This window comes from Rhagoletis pomonella, unplaced genomic scaffold (assembly GCF_013731165.1).
Source record: "Rhagoletis pomonella isolate Grant_MI unplaced genomic scaffold, Rhpom_1.0 Rhpom_scaffold_00013, whole genome shotgun sequence".
NCBI lineage: Eukaryota > Metazoa > Arthropoda > Insecta > Diptera > Tephritidae > Rhagoletis > Rhagoletis pomonella.
The window spans coordinates 8,827,340-8,842,702 of NW_023458567.1; the positions used below are offsets into that span (position 1 = coordinate 8,827,340).

At 33.5% G+C, this 15,363-nt stretch overlaps 1 protein-coding gene across 1 annotated transcript in view; it reads right to left on the reverse strand.

Annotated features, from left to right (window-relative positions):
- Positions 1-15,363, reverse strand: part of LOC118748326 (kelch-like protein 1) — a 25,816-nt gene that overhangs the window by 9,054 nt on the left and 1,399 nt on the right. Inside the window, exons 3-5 of the mRNA XM_036482701.1 lie at positions 15,012-15,350; positions 14,586-14,943; positions 13,909-14,280 (exon numbers count right to left, since the gene is read on the reverse strand). Coding sequence (XP_036338594.1) covers positions 13,909-14,280; positions 14,586-14,943; positions 15,012-15,163 — 882 coding nt within the window. The 5' untranslated portion in view covers positions 15,164-15,350. The remainder of the gene's footprint in view (positions 1-13,908; positions 14,281-14,585; positions 14,944-15,011; positions 15,351-15,363) is intronic.

The following is a 15,363-nucleotide window of genomic DNA, read 5'->3' on the forward strand; positions in this document are numbered from 1 at the left end:
TTCAACCCCTGTCAATTTGAATTCAAAGCGATTTTATTGAAATTCAATCGAAAGTGAATTACAGAACCTGCTTGAATATATACACTTTTTTTTTGGATCAAGGATGGGTGTTTGGCTGAGATTCTCTTATTTTTAAATGCCTCATGATGTGATATCACAAATAATAATTAAAAAAAAAAAACCTATTGATTCCAATATAATTAATTTATATGTTAAAGTTTTCCTTAGCCAAAGGTATTCAATTATAAAAATTCCAGATCGGGGGAAATGTACCAATAAATTGACAAATAAACCACATGTGGCAACTGTGGAAGTGATCAGCTGTTTCGAAGGTTACAAGCTTTTGCAAATTTTTCGTTCTCGTACTTCTGTGGATATTTTGTCTCTTTGAGAGCGAATGCTGTTAAATTCTCAGCTCAATACGAGTACACACCTATTATTACATATTTCATTAATTTTTTAAATATAAGGTAAATAAAGATTAAGTGTGGGTACAAAACGCTGTAGGGAACAGAATTGCTGTTTGAGAATGCTGCTAAATTCTCAGAATTCTTGCTACGGGATAATCTTGTGTGCGCATTAAAATAGGTAGCATTGTTGTAAATTTTTGTTCTACGGATTCACAACGTCAGAACAACGCTAATGTGCACTTCGCTTAAAGAGCTTTGCGGACTTTCAATATTTTTTATCATGTAGTCCGTTTGATAACCTAATAATCATTAATTATCACAAATGATCAGGATGAGGGGGAAGTTGCTAATTCTTGCTGAAAAAATTTTACTAGCAGCAATTTTCCAGCAACAAAACCAGCTGATAAATTTTTGATGATTTTTAAGGTTGAGATAACTTATTACAACTCCAACTGTTTGAAAGGAAAGCTGCAAGAACTTTTTTTTTTTTTGTACGAATAATTTACAAATAATGCATTCTCAAATTCTTTTAAAATTTCCAATGTCAATTTAAATATTTTCCGTTTGTTTCGAAAGGTTTCAAGCGCCGAGAGCGAAATCAGAACGCATACGTTTTCGATGTTCGCTCTATGTACTGAGTGCAAGATGTACTGACGGAAATTCTACATGTTCAATTTTTATTGACGGTATCTGTGATCCAGATTTCAAAATTTCTAGAAACGTTGCGATATTGATTACGATCCATCAATATTACATGCTACACGGTCAATAAATGTCGCGTTAGTTGGATCACGTCAATAAATATTGATCGTCAGACAGGGCCCATAAATATGTACATACATATGTATACGCATATACACTTATTGCCAAAATAATAGAAACACGATATTGTGTACACTTTTAACTATTTAATGTTTATTAAATTTTATATGTTTATTATATTTTTTATAATTTTTAAGCAAAAAACAAAACCGACTTCAATTAACATATAAAAATTTAAGATTATAGTTAATTTCTTCATGATCCAATGATCGGAATTAGTATGGGACCACCTGTGAGGTAACACCTTTCCTAAAAAAAAAATAGAGAAATCGATTAACGTGGTCCAAAGTTATGCGTCAACATACATAAAAAAAAAATAATAAAAAACTTTTCCGATGAATTTATAACCTTCTCCTTTTTGTGAAGTCGGTTAAAAAGTAAGGTTCAATATCTAACATAAACCATGTAAGTCCAAATTCTAAACTTTAGGAAAATGCATCGTTTCATCAAATTTTCAAACTTTTTAATTTTTTTAGTATGCCGTTTAATATCCAATAACATTTTAAAACAATAAAGTCCAAGTTTAAAGTTGCTAAAAAATCGCGTTAATTTTTCGCTTTTCTTTTGCGTACGCGGGATGTGCATTTTGTTCTATAAGAAATTCATGTTTCGAGAATACTTTATACGGAAAAAAATGCACAAACCAACTAAAAAGATATTATCAAAAATCAACGGTTTACTTAAACTTGAACTTTTAATGGTCTATAAAACGGCGTACCATAAATTTTTATGAAAATTCTGATTAAAAATTTGAACTTTTGGTGAAAATTTGTTGAATTTTTATACAAAGTTTGAAATGTGAACTTATTTGCAGTTAGTGATATAAAAAGCTAGAATTTTTTAAAAAAATATTGAATATTAAATTAATAAGGTATTTCTATTATTTCTACTAGCAGTGTACATACATAAAATTAAAGGTCCAATATCTTACTTATTTATAGGGCGATTTGGCTACTTTTTATAATATATACTGGCTATGTAAACAGAAACATTTTTGCCAAAAAATGGTCAAGTTAGGTGGCGCCAGGGTCGAGATTTTTTGAAAACCCGTATTTATGCTCCGATTTGTTTCACATTTGGCTTGTTTAGTTGAAACGTAATAAAGACATACCTTTGCAAAAAAAAAATTGAGCCTGCTTGCAGAGCATTGTGTTGTGCTCATTAATCGGGAGTAGTTTCGCCTCGTCGTGCAGGTGGTGTTCTGGCGGCATCAGAAGGCATCCAGTCGCTGCTTTTGTTTTTTGTCATACTTTTATTTGGCATTTGAGTTGCTCTCAAAATTCCAATTTTATAAAGTAGACAAACTTCAAAAATTCATGATTTGAATCTCTTAATTCGATTTGACTGTTCCCTGGCTCTGTGTTTTGTTTTCGTTTTTCTTCGCTGCAAAATCGATGCAAAATGTAGGTTCTTCCTAAAAATTCATAAGTTTCCGTATTAAATTAGGTATATACACATTGATAAAATTAACTTTTCGTACTCAGAAAAATTCAAGTTTTGATTTGTGAGCTAGTTTCGATAAATTTCCGATAAAAATTAGAAACGGCACCGATTTGTTCGTCATTCGCATGGTACCATGGTGAAATGAACTGAAGGTGGCGCATTCCCGAAACCGCTACTTTGGTTTTGCCGACTTTGACATTTATGGCAATACGTAAACACACTTTTTGTTTAGAAACAAGTGCAAACGTATTGTGTACTTTCAGGTGAAAAATCGAAGTAATTAGTGCGTTCTGAAGTAAAAAACGTTTTATTTGTAATAAAAACTTTATAAAAATGTCATGTCGTGTGTTGAATTGCAGCAGCCGTAGGGGTAAAGCCCCCAAATGCAGTTTTTTTTTGTTTCCCCGCGACGCCGCCTTGGCCAGAAAGTGGGTAGAGTTCTGCCGGCAGGAGAAGCCATACAATTTAGACACCAGCGTAATAAGCATGAAGCACTTTACCACGGTGCAGCGAACAAAGGTGGCGCCGTCAGTGGTACCGCTACTTTGGTTTTGCCGATTTTGACAGTTGTGGTAACTTGTAAATAAACCTTTGTTTACAAATCAGTGAAGGAGAAATTTTAATTAGAAGTGAATCAGTTTAAATTGTGTTAATTTGCAATTTGTGAGTGATTTTTGAGTTGGAGACTGCGTAAAAACTAATACAATGAAGTGCTGTGTGTTAAATTGCGACAGCCGTCAAGATGCAAGAAGCGTAGATGCAGGTGTAGCGCTGGGACGATTCGCTGCATTTTGGGTACACATTGCAAGGCAATGGAGTGCACTAAAACATTACCTATTCTCTAAAATATTAGATGAAAAATGCAATATTTTCGCATTTAGCAAAATTAAAACACGTCGCTGTAAATTGAACTGTTTTGGCAGTTTCAACTCGTTCTTCCTTTCGCTTATTCTTCGTTTACTTGTGGTACACAAATGTCAACGGCCAGGTTAAGAGGCAATACTTTCAACTGTCGCTTTTTACATTGCGATGTCCTACGAAGTGGAAATTGCCACCTCTACAGAACTTTCGAACTGGTTCTGGACTGGTTCTATTTTCGACAGTTTTTTCTTTTCTGGACTGTTTCCATTTTAGACAGATCTGCGACAATAAAAGGGTACTCATATATATGCGCAAGTTTCATATTTGGGCAATTGGGCAACTTTGCGCCATGTGTTTCATGAGGACAATTTTATATTTTACACAATTTCTGACATTTAATTATTTGACTATACTTAATTTATAAAGTAGAACAATTGAAACTCAAATTTGAGTAAATATTTAAGTCTTACCGCAATTATTTCGAAAAAGCGTTGAGCCCAAACCAAAATGAATGTAAACAAAATAGCTGATTGAGGGTTGCACAGCACACTGCGCAAAGTTGCGCTCCAAAATTGCCGCGCAAAGTTTTCCTTTTTGTGCAAATGGCTTTCCATACAAATTTTGACATTTCATTTGCGAGGGTTTAAAATTGCACAGTTTGCCCAGTTTGCGAGAGTTTTGCGCTTTTAAATGAGTACCCTTTAAGTTTTTTATGAAAAAAATTTTGGTTATTCGTTTTTTTTGGTATGTTTTCATTTTTTCTGTTCTTTTACAGATTGCATTTTATTTAATTTTTTTTTTATTCTTTTAATTGTACTAAAATTTGATTATTTTCTCTTAAATTTTTAAGCGGCACTCAACAATTTAAATTTGTTAAATCTGAAAATCACAACTGCCTACACCGCGATTTGAACGATGTTAGAGTGGGAAGTCTTCCCGCTGAGCTATTTTAGTATTGTACGAGAAGTGAGAATTTGTGCATTCACTTCTCAGCAGAGCGCAACTAGCACACCGAAAGTTTCATCTGTCCCTCTCTGCAGCCGTTTGGCACTGGTTCAGGACAGTGCTCCTTATTTTCATTTTGCCGCATTTCAATGTTGATTCTTTTACTTTTACTTTTAGTTTGCTTTGTCTTTTTTATTGGCTCAATTTAATTTTTAAAATTTTTCAAACCAAAAAAAAAACGATTGAAAAAAGTTAGGGATACAGATTTTGAATTTCTTTGCTGAGCAAATTTCGGTTTTTGGAATTTATTTAAGTTCTCTGCAAGAGAGTTCGTGCAGTGCTAATAATGGTGGTGGATCTCCAACTGTAGAATACCAAAGTTTGCAAAACGAGTATTTTTTGTTAAGTAATATCGCCGCAAGCTCAAGAGACAGAGGAATTTGTAGAAGCGACTGCTAATTTAGTAATAATACAAATATTTTGCTTAGGGCCGCTAACTTATCTATTTTAAAGTATAGCTAAATCACTTTTATTTAAATTTCTGTAGTTAAGTCTAACTACATATACTTTAACAAAACTTACCTCAGCTAACTTTACAATGAGACCTTTTAGAATCCAATTAAAAGAGCCTATGCTTGCAGTAGTCGGCTTATTTGTGCTACGAGACGTGTGTAGTGAACTTCATCTATTGCACAAGACTGCTCCACATCTACCAGACAGCATAAGGCCAATATCGGCGTCTATAATCATAAATACTTACGAAACAGGTACGACTATTCTAGAGGTTTAGACTAACCTGACGAAATTAAGCAATCCAGAGGTCGAAGAAAAGGCTAAAAGAATGTCTCCACTTTCGTTCCCAAAGCAGTATAAAAAATGAGGGTCAGTTTTTTGGAATGGCTAAGAGCTGAAGGTTGAATGTCAATAAAAGCATAGACAGACGGAAACGTTGATCCGAATCAACAGCGCAGTTGATCTGATCAAAATTGTACCCTGATAGATGGCATTAATTCGGATTTACGAGCCGCGAACTCGTGGGTACGAGTCCCACGGCCAGCAGAATTTTCATATCTTTTTATTATTCTTTTTAATTCGTTCAATTATAACTTTTATTTTTTTGATTTTATAAAATAAGTATACGATAAAATTAAACAAAAACAAAAAAAAAATGTAAAATCAAGTGTATAATTCAAATAAAATAAAAAACATATAAAATAAAAATAAAAAGTTATTGGCAAACGCAGGAATCAAGGGTCGAACTTGGGTCCTACGGAATTTTAGTACGCAGCTCTCACCACTAGACTACCGAGAATGCCAAACTCGCTTAGTTTGTTTGCTCTTCTTCGCCTGGGTAAAATATTGTCATAAGCGCGATTTTAACGATTTTTAGTTCTAGATGCAGTTATATATTGTGAAATAAGGTCTTTCGATTGGTGCTATCAGTTTTCAGATATCTCCTTTAGTTTCCGAGATATTGACTAAAAATTTTTCGATAATTTATTTCATTGCAATTACTTCATATTTTCAGCAGATTAACAGTGAGCACGACAGGGTTCGGTGTTATTTTATCGATAATAAATTCCGATAAAAGTCCACAAAAAAGTATCTGATCTCCCAGAAATAGTCAGAAAACGTCCGAAGTAATCAGATTTAATCCAAACAGCGTTCCTTAAGGCCTGTATGCAGCTCTCAAGAAAAGAAAAAACTCCATCTAAAATGACGTACAAGAAATGGCTAAGAAATTTCCTTGAGTCAAATTTCCTTAAGGCAGTACGCAGTTCTTAAGAAATTTACTACGCTTTCGACTACGGTTTTCTAAAGTTTTTTTTTGTGAAAAAAGAGCACAAGGCAACCCAGGTTTGCAACAGAAATATATGCCCGTTCCATTATTTCTTGAGGAAAGAGTGAGGCAACAGGCTGTGAGGTATCAAAAATGTCAAAATTCCTTGGACACACGCGCGAAATAATGACTTTAACTCGAAAATGAGCGAGCAACACTGGTTGAGAGTGACTCTCTTCAGTCCGAGGTGGCCAGATTTAGTCAGAAGAATTTTTGCTGGCAAAATCTTGAAAAGTGTCAAACTCAACTGAATTTAAATTAACGGAAATTAAAGAATACACAAAAAGTGAGAATAATTCAAAAAGTAAAAAAAGTGAATTGAAAGTGGAAGGAGGCAAAAAATAATTGATATAGTAGGTGTTTATTGTGCTTGTGCTTGCGTGAATGTGTTTTTTACATACATTTCTATTCTTATTTGACGTTAGTTTTGTTGTTGTTATTCTTTGGACTAAAAATTTGCTTTTTTGCGTTCCTTTACTTTTTCCTGTTAGTCTCTTTTAGTGAGCGCATTTTGCTTACGCTCTTGCATTTTGTTAAGGAATGGACCTATTATGTAGTACCTAAAAATAAGAGCTGAAAAAGGGGCGGCTGGTACTATAAGGCCCAGCGCGGATAATACTGTAAATCCGCCACTTTTTAGCTTAATGAATAAATTGGGTCGAATCATTCGACTTGAGATAAATTTCGTTCGGTTTGAAGTCTTTACGTTCAGCATTGTCACCATTACCTTAAGCACTGAGGGAGTTTTGATTGTCAAAAGGCCGACTCGTCAAAATAAAAATATTACATTCCTTCAGTGCTTTCCTTGTACTTACACGCTTGGGTAATAACGACGACAATGTATAAGGATAAGCATACAGCATACAGCAATATTAAAGTAGAGCTTTTCAAGAATATTTTTAATTATAAAAGTTTATTGATCAAGTAAAATATACTTAAAAATAATAATGGTGTTTGGTCTTATTTTACTCTTTCAATGCATATATATTTCAAGATATTGTAATGGTTTTATGTTATACCAACAAAAATTCAAATGGCGAGTTTAATGAGAACAAAAAAAGATCGACAAAGAACTTGAGAAGATAGATAGTTGGTTGGGTATGGCACTGCGACCAATAGGTCTATTGTGCCCCCTAAGAACTTGAGAAAGTAGTTGTAGAATGAGTTTTTGTATTGAAGCTTATAAAGAATGATTCATTTTAACACGACACTTCTAGTAGGCGTATATCATTACTTCAAACTATAGAAAGGCATTAACTCAATCTCCAGCCAATGTCAATGTAAATGTAAACTAAAAATAGTATAAAGTATTAAATAAGTGTCATATAAAAATATCATTCTAAAGAAATTCGACACTAAAGCACAATTTAGTTTTTTAGTCGATCTTTAAAAATCCAAAAATTTTAGGATTGTTCTATATTAGGGTAACTACATATGTATAAAGCATTAGTATGTTTTTGTCCAAAAATTAGTGGTATTCCCTGCAATGGGAAAAACCCTTGAACTTATATAAAAATACTTAAAAGTTATTAATATTTCAGATTTAAGTGAATACCATTTAAAATGTTTATCGTTCTCAGCTATAGCTTAAAACCCGAGGCATATTCAACAAGTTCGAAGTGAAAATCAAATTTAGCTCTCTTTTTAGCTGACTATAATGTTAAAGAAATTAAAAAAAATTAAATAAACAAATTCGAAAAGAGACAGCAATCGAAATCACTTATACTTTGTGGTTGTTTGTTGTACCATGGTTGAATATATTGAATATATGTATGTGTGTTTTAAAAATGCATTTTACAATCAAAAATTACAAACTAATAGAAATTTTTCAACTTGAATTCATTTTCAAAATAAGGTGAAATTAAAATTGCTTGAGCAAAATTAATTGATCGCTGGAAGTCTACAACTTTACAACTAAGCACTTGTTAAATTTCTACATCTGCTATTCATTTCGAACAGTGTTGCACAGCGCTGGCAGTACAAAACAAAATTAAAACAAACTCATCATTTTGACAAACATTACAAATTCGCCTTGAAATCAGCAGCTCCGATAACACCACCTTATATGAAGTCGCCTAGGTTCACACGACTTGTACGTGAAAGTCGATTGGCTCCGTTTGGCTCACGTCTGCATCACTGATTTAGAAGTAAAGCTTTAGGCACAACATAACAGCAGTACCGACCCGCTTCCGATATTGGCTGCTTTTCGAGCCATTCATCAGTTTTTGCATAGTAAACTGATACGGAATTTGAGTTCCAGCCTCCGACAGCCCACAGTTGATCACTTACAAAGACGCAACCAATATATGGACGTCCCATGTTCAAAGAGCACATCTGTAAAAAGTAAGAATAAATTGTGTTTCGGTGTTTTTAAATCTTTTGTGTAACTATTTCAACAAACCTTTGTCCATTTGTTACTTTGAGGGTCATAACACTCGAGTGTTTTTTTGTCGGAAGTTCCACCTAAAACATATATGCATCCATTGTGTACGGCTACCTTAAATGTGAAGGTTTATGCATACCTTAGACATACATATATGTACATATTTTGTACATCGTTTATTTTCATATTTGTATGTACTTGTAAGTACAAAAATTTGCATAATTTGATTTCTTCTTTCCTTTGCTAACTTACCCCAGGGGAATAATTAATTTCATTCATATGTCCGCACTTTGTCCAAGTATTCGAAAATGGGTCATAACATTCAACAGTTTTTAAATCGTTTCCATTGTGGCCTCCGATAACAAATATTTTGTCATTCAAAGCCACTGCACTAGCCTGACTTCGTGGCGTAATCATACTGCTAACTAATTTCCATCGGCCACCGGGTGAATACCTAAAAATGATTTAGTATTTACATGTTTGACGTTATTGATAAATATACATAGATATCTGACTCTCAGAACCACAATGTTCTACAAGGGAATATGAAGCAAATATAGCCAAAAAGTGTAAAGCTTAAGACAGTGTCAAAATTTCTTTGAGGCGAGCATTAAAAACCTCTTGAAGTTTGACTACCACGTATGGATAATAGAGTGTGAACATATTTAATTTGTTTGAGACCGAAAAATGGTCGTTCTACTGTGTTAGAAGAGATGATTACAACCCACATTTCAACAGAGTGGCGCTTTCACAACCCTCCATAGAGTGATAGCATACCGTCTTGTCTTCTTTATATCGGGTTTGTTTTTTTGCTGGCAGCTGTTTGCGTTTTTTTCTAGTATAAAGATTAATTTTATATGGAGGAAAATATGTAAGACCGTTTGCAAAAAGAATTAAAAAAAAAACAATCAACAGGATTTCCTTGCAACTTCACACTTGCACTTTTTTATACCTTTATAACCTTTATGGGCTATAAAACGATATACCACTTTTAGTTTACAAATTCTAATTAAAAAGTTTGAAGTTTTTATTAAACTTTCTTGAATTTTCATAATTTTAATACGATATAATGAATTATAAAGTCAAAGCTGGTAAAAATCGCGCTTTTCTAATTACCTACCAAGGGTTCGGTTTTGCCATAGCTTAGATTACTTCACTAGCTTAGTTGTTAATATTTATTTTCATATTAAATTCAAATGAAAAAATAATTTTTCACTTAAAATGTTTTTGTGAAACTGGCCAAAATCGGGTACTTCAATCAAATATTTCAAAGGACTTTGTTTGTCACTAAAATATACATAAAATATTATTTTCTTCGTATTGAAATATTCAGGGCTATCACTGAATCATAGTTCGATTTTTCGTGAAATCTAAAAAAATGCTATCAGTGAATCCGAATAGATTTATTCGTAAACGAACGTAGCATATATATGTACTTTGAATGCATGCGTTCATAGCAATTCGGATTCAGTGATCGCATTTTCGTAGTATTCCCAATAATCGGACTACGATGGATTCAGCGCTAGTCCTGATTAAAAATACTTACTTTTCCACAGACTGTGTACGTTGTCCAGGTGCGATAGTTCCACCAATCGCGTACACATTTCCATTTAATAGTACAACACTTGGCCAACATCTTGACTGAATCATTGAAGGTAATGTCCTCCACGTTTTCGTTTTTAAGCTATAGCTTTTAACACCGCTAGTTATTTCGCCATCTCGTACACCACCAATGTAAATAATATTGTCTTCCATAAGACACATGCCGTATGCGCTTGCATAATGTTCTAATTCGGCGTATTTTTGCCATTTATCCTCAGTTTGGTCATATTGAAAATTGTGCCTGTACAGCCCTGCAATTATGTATATGTACATATGTATTTTAAAAATATATTTATGAAGTTAAAACACATATTTAAAAAGTAAGTATAAGAAGAAAAGTTAGAATGTATTTGAAGGTTCGTCTTTAAAAATATGAGGGGCATGTTTTTTAGGGAAACATCCATGTCCGGATACCCATTTCAATTTTGATTCAAGTAATATATGTACATATCTAATGACTCAAATGAAAGCTCACTTCATCTAGTTTTAAATGCAGTCTGGCGATTTCACAAATTCAAAGAGGCAGATAACAAATAAAACAAAACTCCAAATTTCGGAAAATAAAAGACCGAAAGAAAAATTTTGAGTCAAAATAAGACGCATAGGTCCTTATTGTGAGTTTAGAAAATCTATTTTCAGATTTATAAAAAACTACCGAGTATCTAAAGATGCATTTTTGGACCTACTCTTCTTTTCGCTAAGTTTTTATTATAAATATAGTTCATATTACAATTATATAGAAAAATTCTAAGTACGCAATTTTATAGCACATTCAATTTTATGCAAGTTTGAAGCTTCTGAAAAATAGAATTGATTTTTTTTTTAATTTTTTTCACGCATTTTCCTCCATACCAAGTACTATGTTGGACAAGTTTTTTTTTTTTTTTTTTTTTGTATGGAAGAATATAATAACACCGTCCGCAAAAGAAAGACTAAAAATAACGCGATTTTTTAGCAATTTGAAACTTGTACTTTGTTATACTAAAATTTAATGGGCTATAAAAGTGCGCATTCGGAAATCTGATCAGAAAGTTGAAAATTTATTGAATTTTCCAGTTTTGCACAAAGTTTAGAGATTTTATTTTTATGTTTTTTTTTGTTGTTGTAGTATAAACTATATATTTAAACAAAATTAGCAAAAAGAAATTAGGATGAAAAGCTTCGCATACATTGCGAAAAATTCTCTGTGCCAATACTTTTGTTAGTCACTGTATGTAATTTTCAATATGTTGTCATTGAAAGCACATTTCGAACAGCGACATCGTTATAATTGGCTACTCGGTATGTAATTAAATGCAAAACCTACATGTATTTGCCCTTTTATAATTATTACATCTGTTTTGGGCGGTGATGGATGTTACTCAAAGGACATACAACAAATAACATGCCAAAATAAGAAATATAATTGAGCGAACAATTTGAGTTTTGAAAAATAGATTAAAATTTTTGTTGCAAACCAGGGCACTTCACTAAAAGAGCAACACAAATTATGTATAAATGTGTGTGCAGCTTTGCACAACATTTGCTTGTTTTATAATTTTGCACATCCCCGATGAAGGCGAGCTTTCAAATAAGACTCACGAGCATGATGCCCGAGGCGTTGAAGTGGAACCTGTTGAGATATCAGAAGCAGAAGGCATTAGAAATGAAGTTTTAAGAATATTATAGAAAACATGATAATTACTCCAGAGTTCCTTTCATTAAACTAATAAATCTTGTTGGTTTCTTACAAATGTAATATATTACATAAAAAATTATCACAAATTCATCTCTTTGAAAGTCTGTTAATACTGAAGGAAGCAAGATATGGGAGTGCGTACTGGCTGTAATGACGCAGAAATATTGGCGCTAAAATCTGAGCAGACGAAAAAAGTAGCTACAATTTTATTATATCTATACATATGTATCTATACATATAATAATATATAATAAAATTGTAAACAGGCCGATGTCTGTACCTTACAGATATTAAATAAAAATTAATATGAAGTCAAATCAACAATTTTTAGAATTTTTGTCTGTCTGTCCATATGTTTGTACGCGCATCACTCGAAAACTAATGCATGAAATTTCATACAGTTTTCACCAATGTATTGCTAGAAGTCTATACTAAAATATAGGAAGAAAAAATTTAGAGCGTTGCCACCTGTTTGAAAATTGCAGTTTAAGTAAATTGATAAGATAGAGTAAATATTGTAATAGTGCTGTCAAAAGACAGCGGTTCAAGAAGGCTTACAGCCGAAAAAAATTTTTGTGGAGGTTGCCACATGTTTGAAAATTTTAATTTAATTTAATTGATAAGATTAATTAAAAATTGCAATATGGGTATCAAACTGAAGAGGTTTAGGAAAGTTTACTGCCGAAAATGTTTTTGAGGGTTGCCACCTGTTTAAAAAATTAAAACTTGATTAAATTGATAAAATTAATTAAATATTACAATACGGGTATCAAACAACCCAAAAATACTTTTAAGGCGCAGTGAAGCACGTCGGGTATTTGCTAGTCAAAAATATTATCGAAATCATTTGGAAAGGTTTTAAATAGAAATCGATGAAAACAAATGATGTTCAAAATTTTGTTTGAGATAGATTTTTTTGTTGACAAAAGACGGCGACGCAGACGGACGTTACGTACTTTCACTTTTAGGTCTGGCAAACTGCTGCAGCTACCCACAATCCTGGTGGGGGCGTCGTCGTTCATTGCACGTATTGTCGAATCGTCTCATCTGCTCAGCTAAGTGTATTCATCTTCTTCGATCTTTCGACAAGCTTGAATACGTTAAAGTCACCCACTACCATAGGGGTTTCAACTCTGAGACAGGTGGTATTTAAACCTTAAATATTTCTTGCTTGACATGGGTCCGGCCTGTGGGCGATGTCTGTTTCGATAAAACGAGCTAGGATCCCACTATCGGCGCAAATAGCACAATATGTTCCGATTTTCATTGTGCTTGATTGGTACATACATATTTAAAAAATTTGCAAAACTACTTTTTGAGTGGTCCCATTATCATCGCATATTGTGACAATCTTTTTCGGAGCATATGGGCCAAATTTAATATGCGACGATATTCGGCACAACATGACCGCATTATCGTGCTTGATTAATAATAACAATCAACAAAATTTCGACTTTGATGGGGCATGAGCGCCCAATAAAAAAATATCTGCATTTTTTACTTTTTTTTGTTCTACAATGACCAAAAGAGTATTCACATCATCGGTACAGCAATATTAGTTTTGGTTGCTTATAATAATAATAGATTGGCGCTTGGATGTAGTCATACAAAAGAAGGGACCTACAGTTTTACGCCGACTCCGAACGGCGATTGTTTTTTCATGAGAAGCTGTTTTTCATGACAGAAAAAACCATTTTTCTATATTTTTTCGCGATGTCGCTTTGACCAGGGCTTGAGGAGTAGTAGGTCATTGGTGATTGATCTTAAGACTTTTGTTCAAAGCAGAATTTCAAAAGTACTATCAATGAATTGGCAACCGCTTACAAAAGATTTCTTCTTTGGAAATTTTAATTTGGAAAGAAGCGATAGTTTAATAAATAAATATCGAAAACCCACAATGCAATTATCATTTTGTAGCACTTACGTAAGCTTGCACCGCCAGCAAAGTTGTTTCTTCCTCCTTTACGCATACATTTCTGCGAGGCTCTGTATACTTTAACGATATCAATGCACGTTGCGAAGGTAGAGAAATCCACGATGTTGCCTTAAATGCCAATGACTCACATCCAGGGAGTGTTTGGACATTTCTTAATAGGAAACTTGTGTCAAAAAGGGTCAGTCGTAATCTACTGATTAAATCTGGTAGTTTATGTTTCCGCCCAGAAGCATCGTACTCATACCACTGCTTCACAGCATAAAAAGCATCTTCTTCACAAGTCACATTCAAATTATGGCTTTCTATTATTGCCTGCAATTTTTCAGCATCAAAGCTAAGAAACTCACGGTGTTTGCTTATCTGAAAATAAAAATAAGAAATATGTAGGTACATGAGGGCGGATCATTCTTTGTTTACCATGCGCGTATAGCATAAGAGGAATCTACGTGTAATTCCAAGCTAACTTGCCGAAGGAACCATGAGTCTAAAATCAATTCGGAGTTTGCCAAATGGAATGGTTGTTATTTTTTTTATAAAAGTCTAGCTAGCTACATAACGAACACCATATATACCGCCAAAATACTATTATTGGGTATTATTATTAAGCTTGTGGAATATATGTATATATGAATAATACGAAACTGCGGAAAAGCAATATGACTCACCTCCATAAAATTATTTATATCATATTCCAAGAGTTTCTCATACAGTGGTACACACTGAGTTTCACGCTCTAAGCTATATGCCCGCTGCAGTGTATAGTCAGTTATATGTTCCAAAATATAGTCAACACAATTGACCACCGCCTCATCCAACTTCAAATACAGTGCTGCCTTCAGCATTGCGTCCACATTATCGATGGTTACGAGCGTTTGGCCGGTGTAGCAAAATGTTATTAAACGCTCAAAGGTGTCACTGTCTATGTCATTTACTTCGATAACAGGAGTTAGGCCCTTGTCGCTTTTGAATAAATCTTTAAAATATGGACTTGCCGCTGATAATATTAAGCGATGTGCTGGAACCCTGCGAGAATTGTAATTAATTATTATATGAAGTTGTTAAATGCATAAATAAATCAGTGGTAAACTTACATAGCAGTCGGATTAGACAACTTAAATGTTACATCTATGAGGTCCTGCTCATCGTAGAAGTCGCATATATTGTTCAGCAGTTTCTTGATGAAATGATTGAGGTCTTGGCCATTCACATCTAGAAGTAGTTGGCGTGTGCCATTTGTTGCCATTGCTACTGGTGTTGAAATTACTTCCTTTGATTTTTTGTTTGTTTGTTTGTTTGTGGTCTGCTAGAGCGACCAGTATTTACCTGTTGGTCAGTGTATTGAAGATTCCAAATATGGAGTATGTATTTATGTATGTACTTATATTCATGAGCCAATAATGTCTTTCGTTCATGTGTATATTTGCGGATACCTAAATGTCCCAA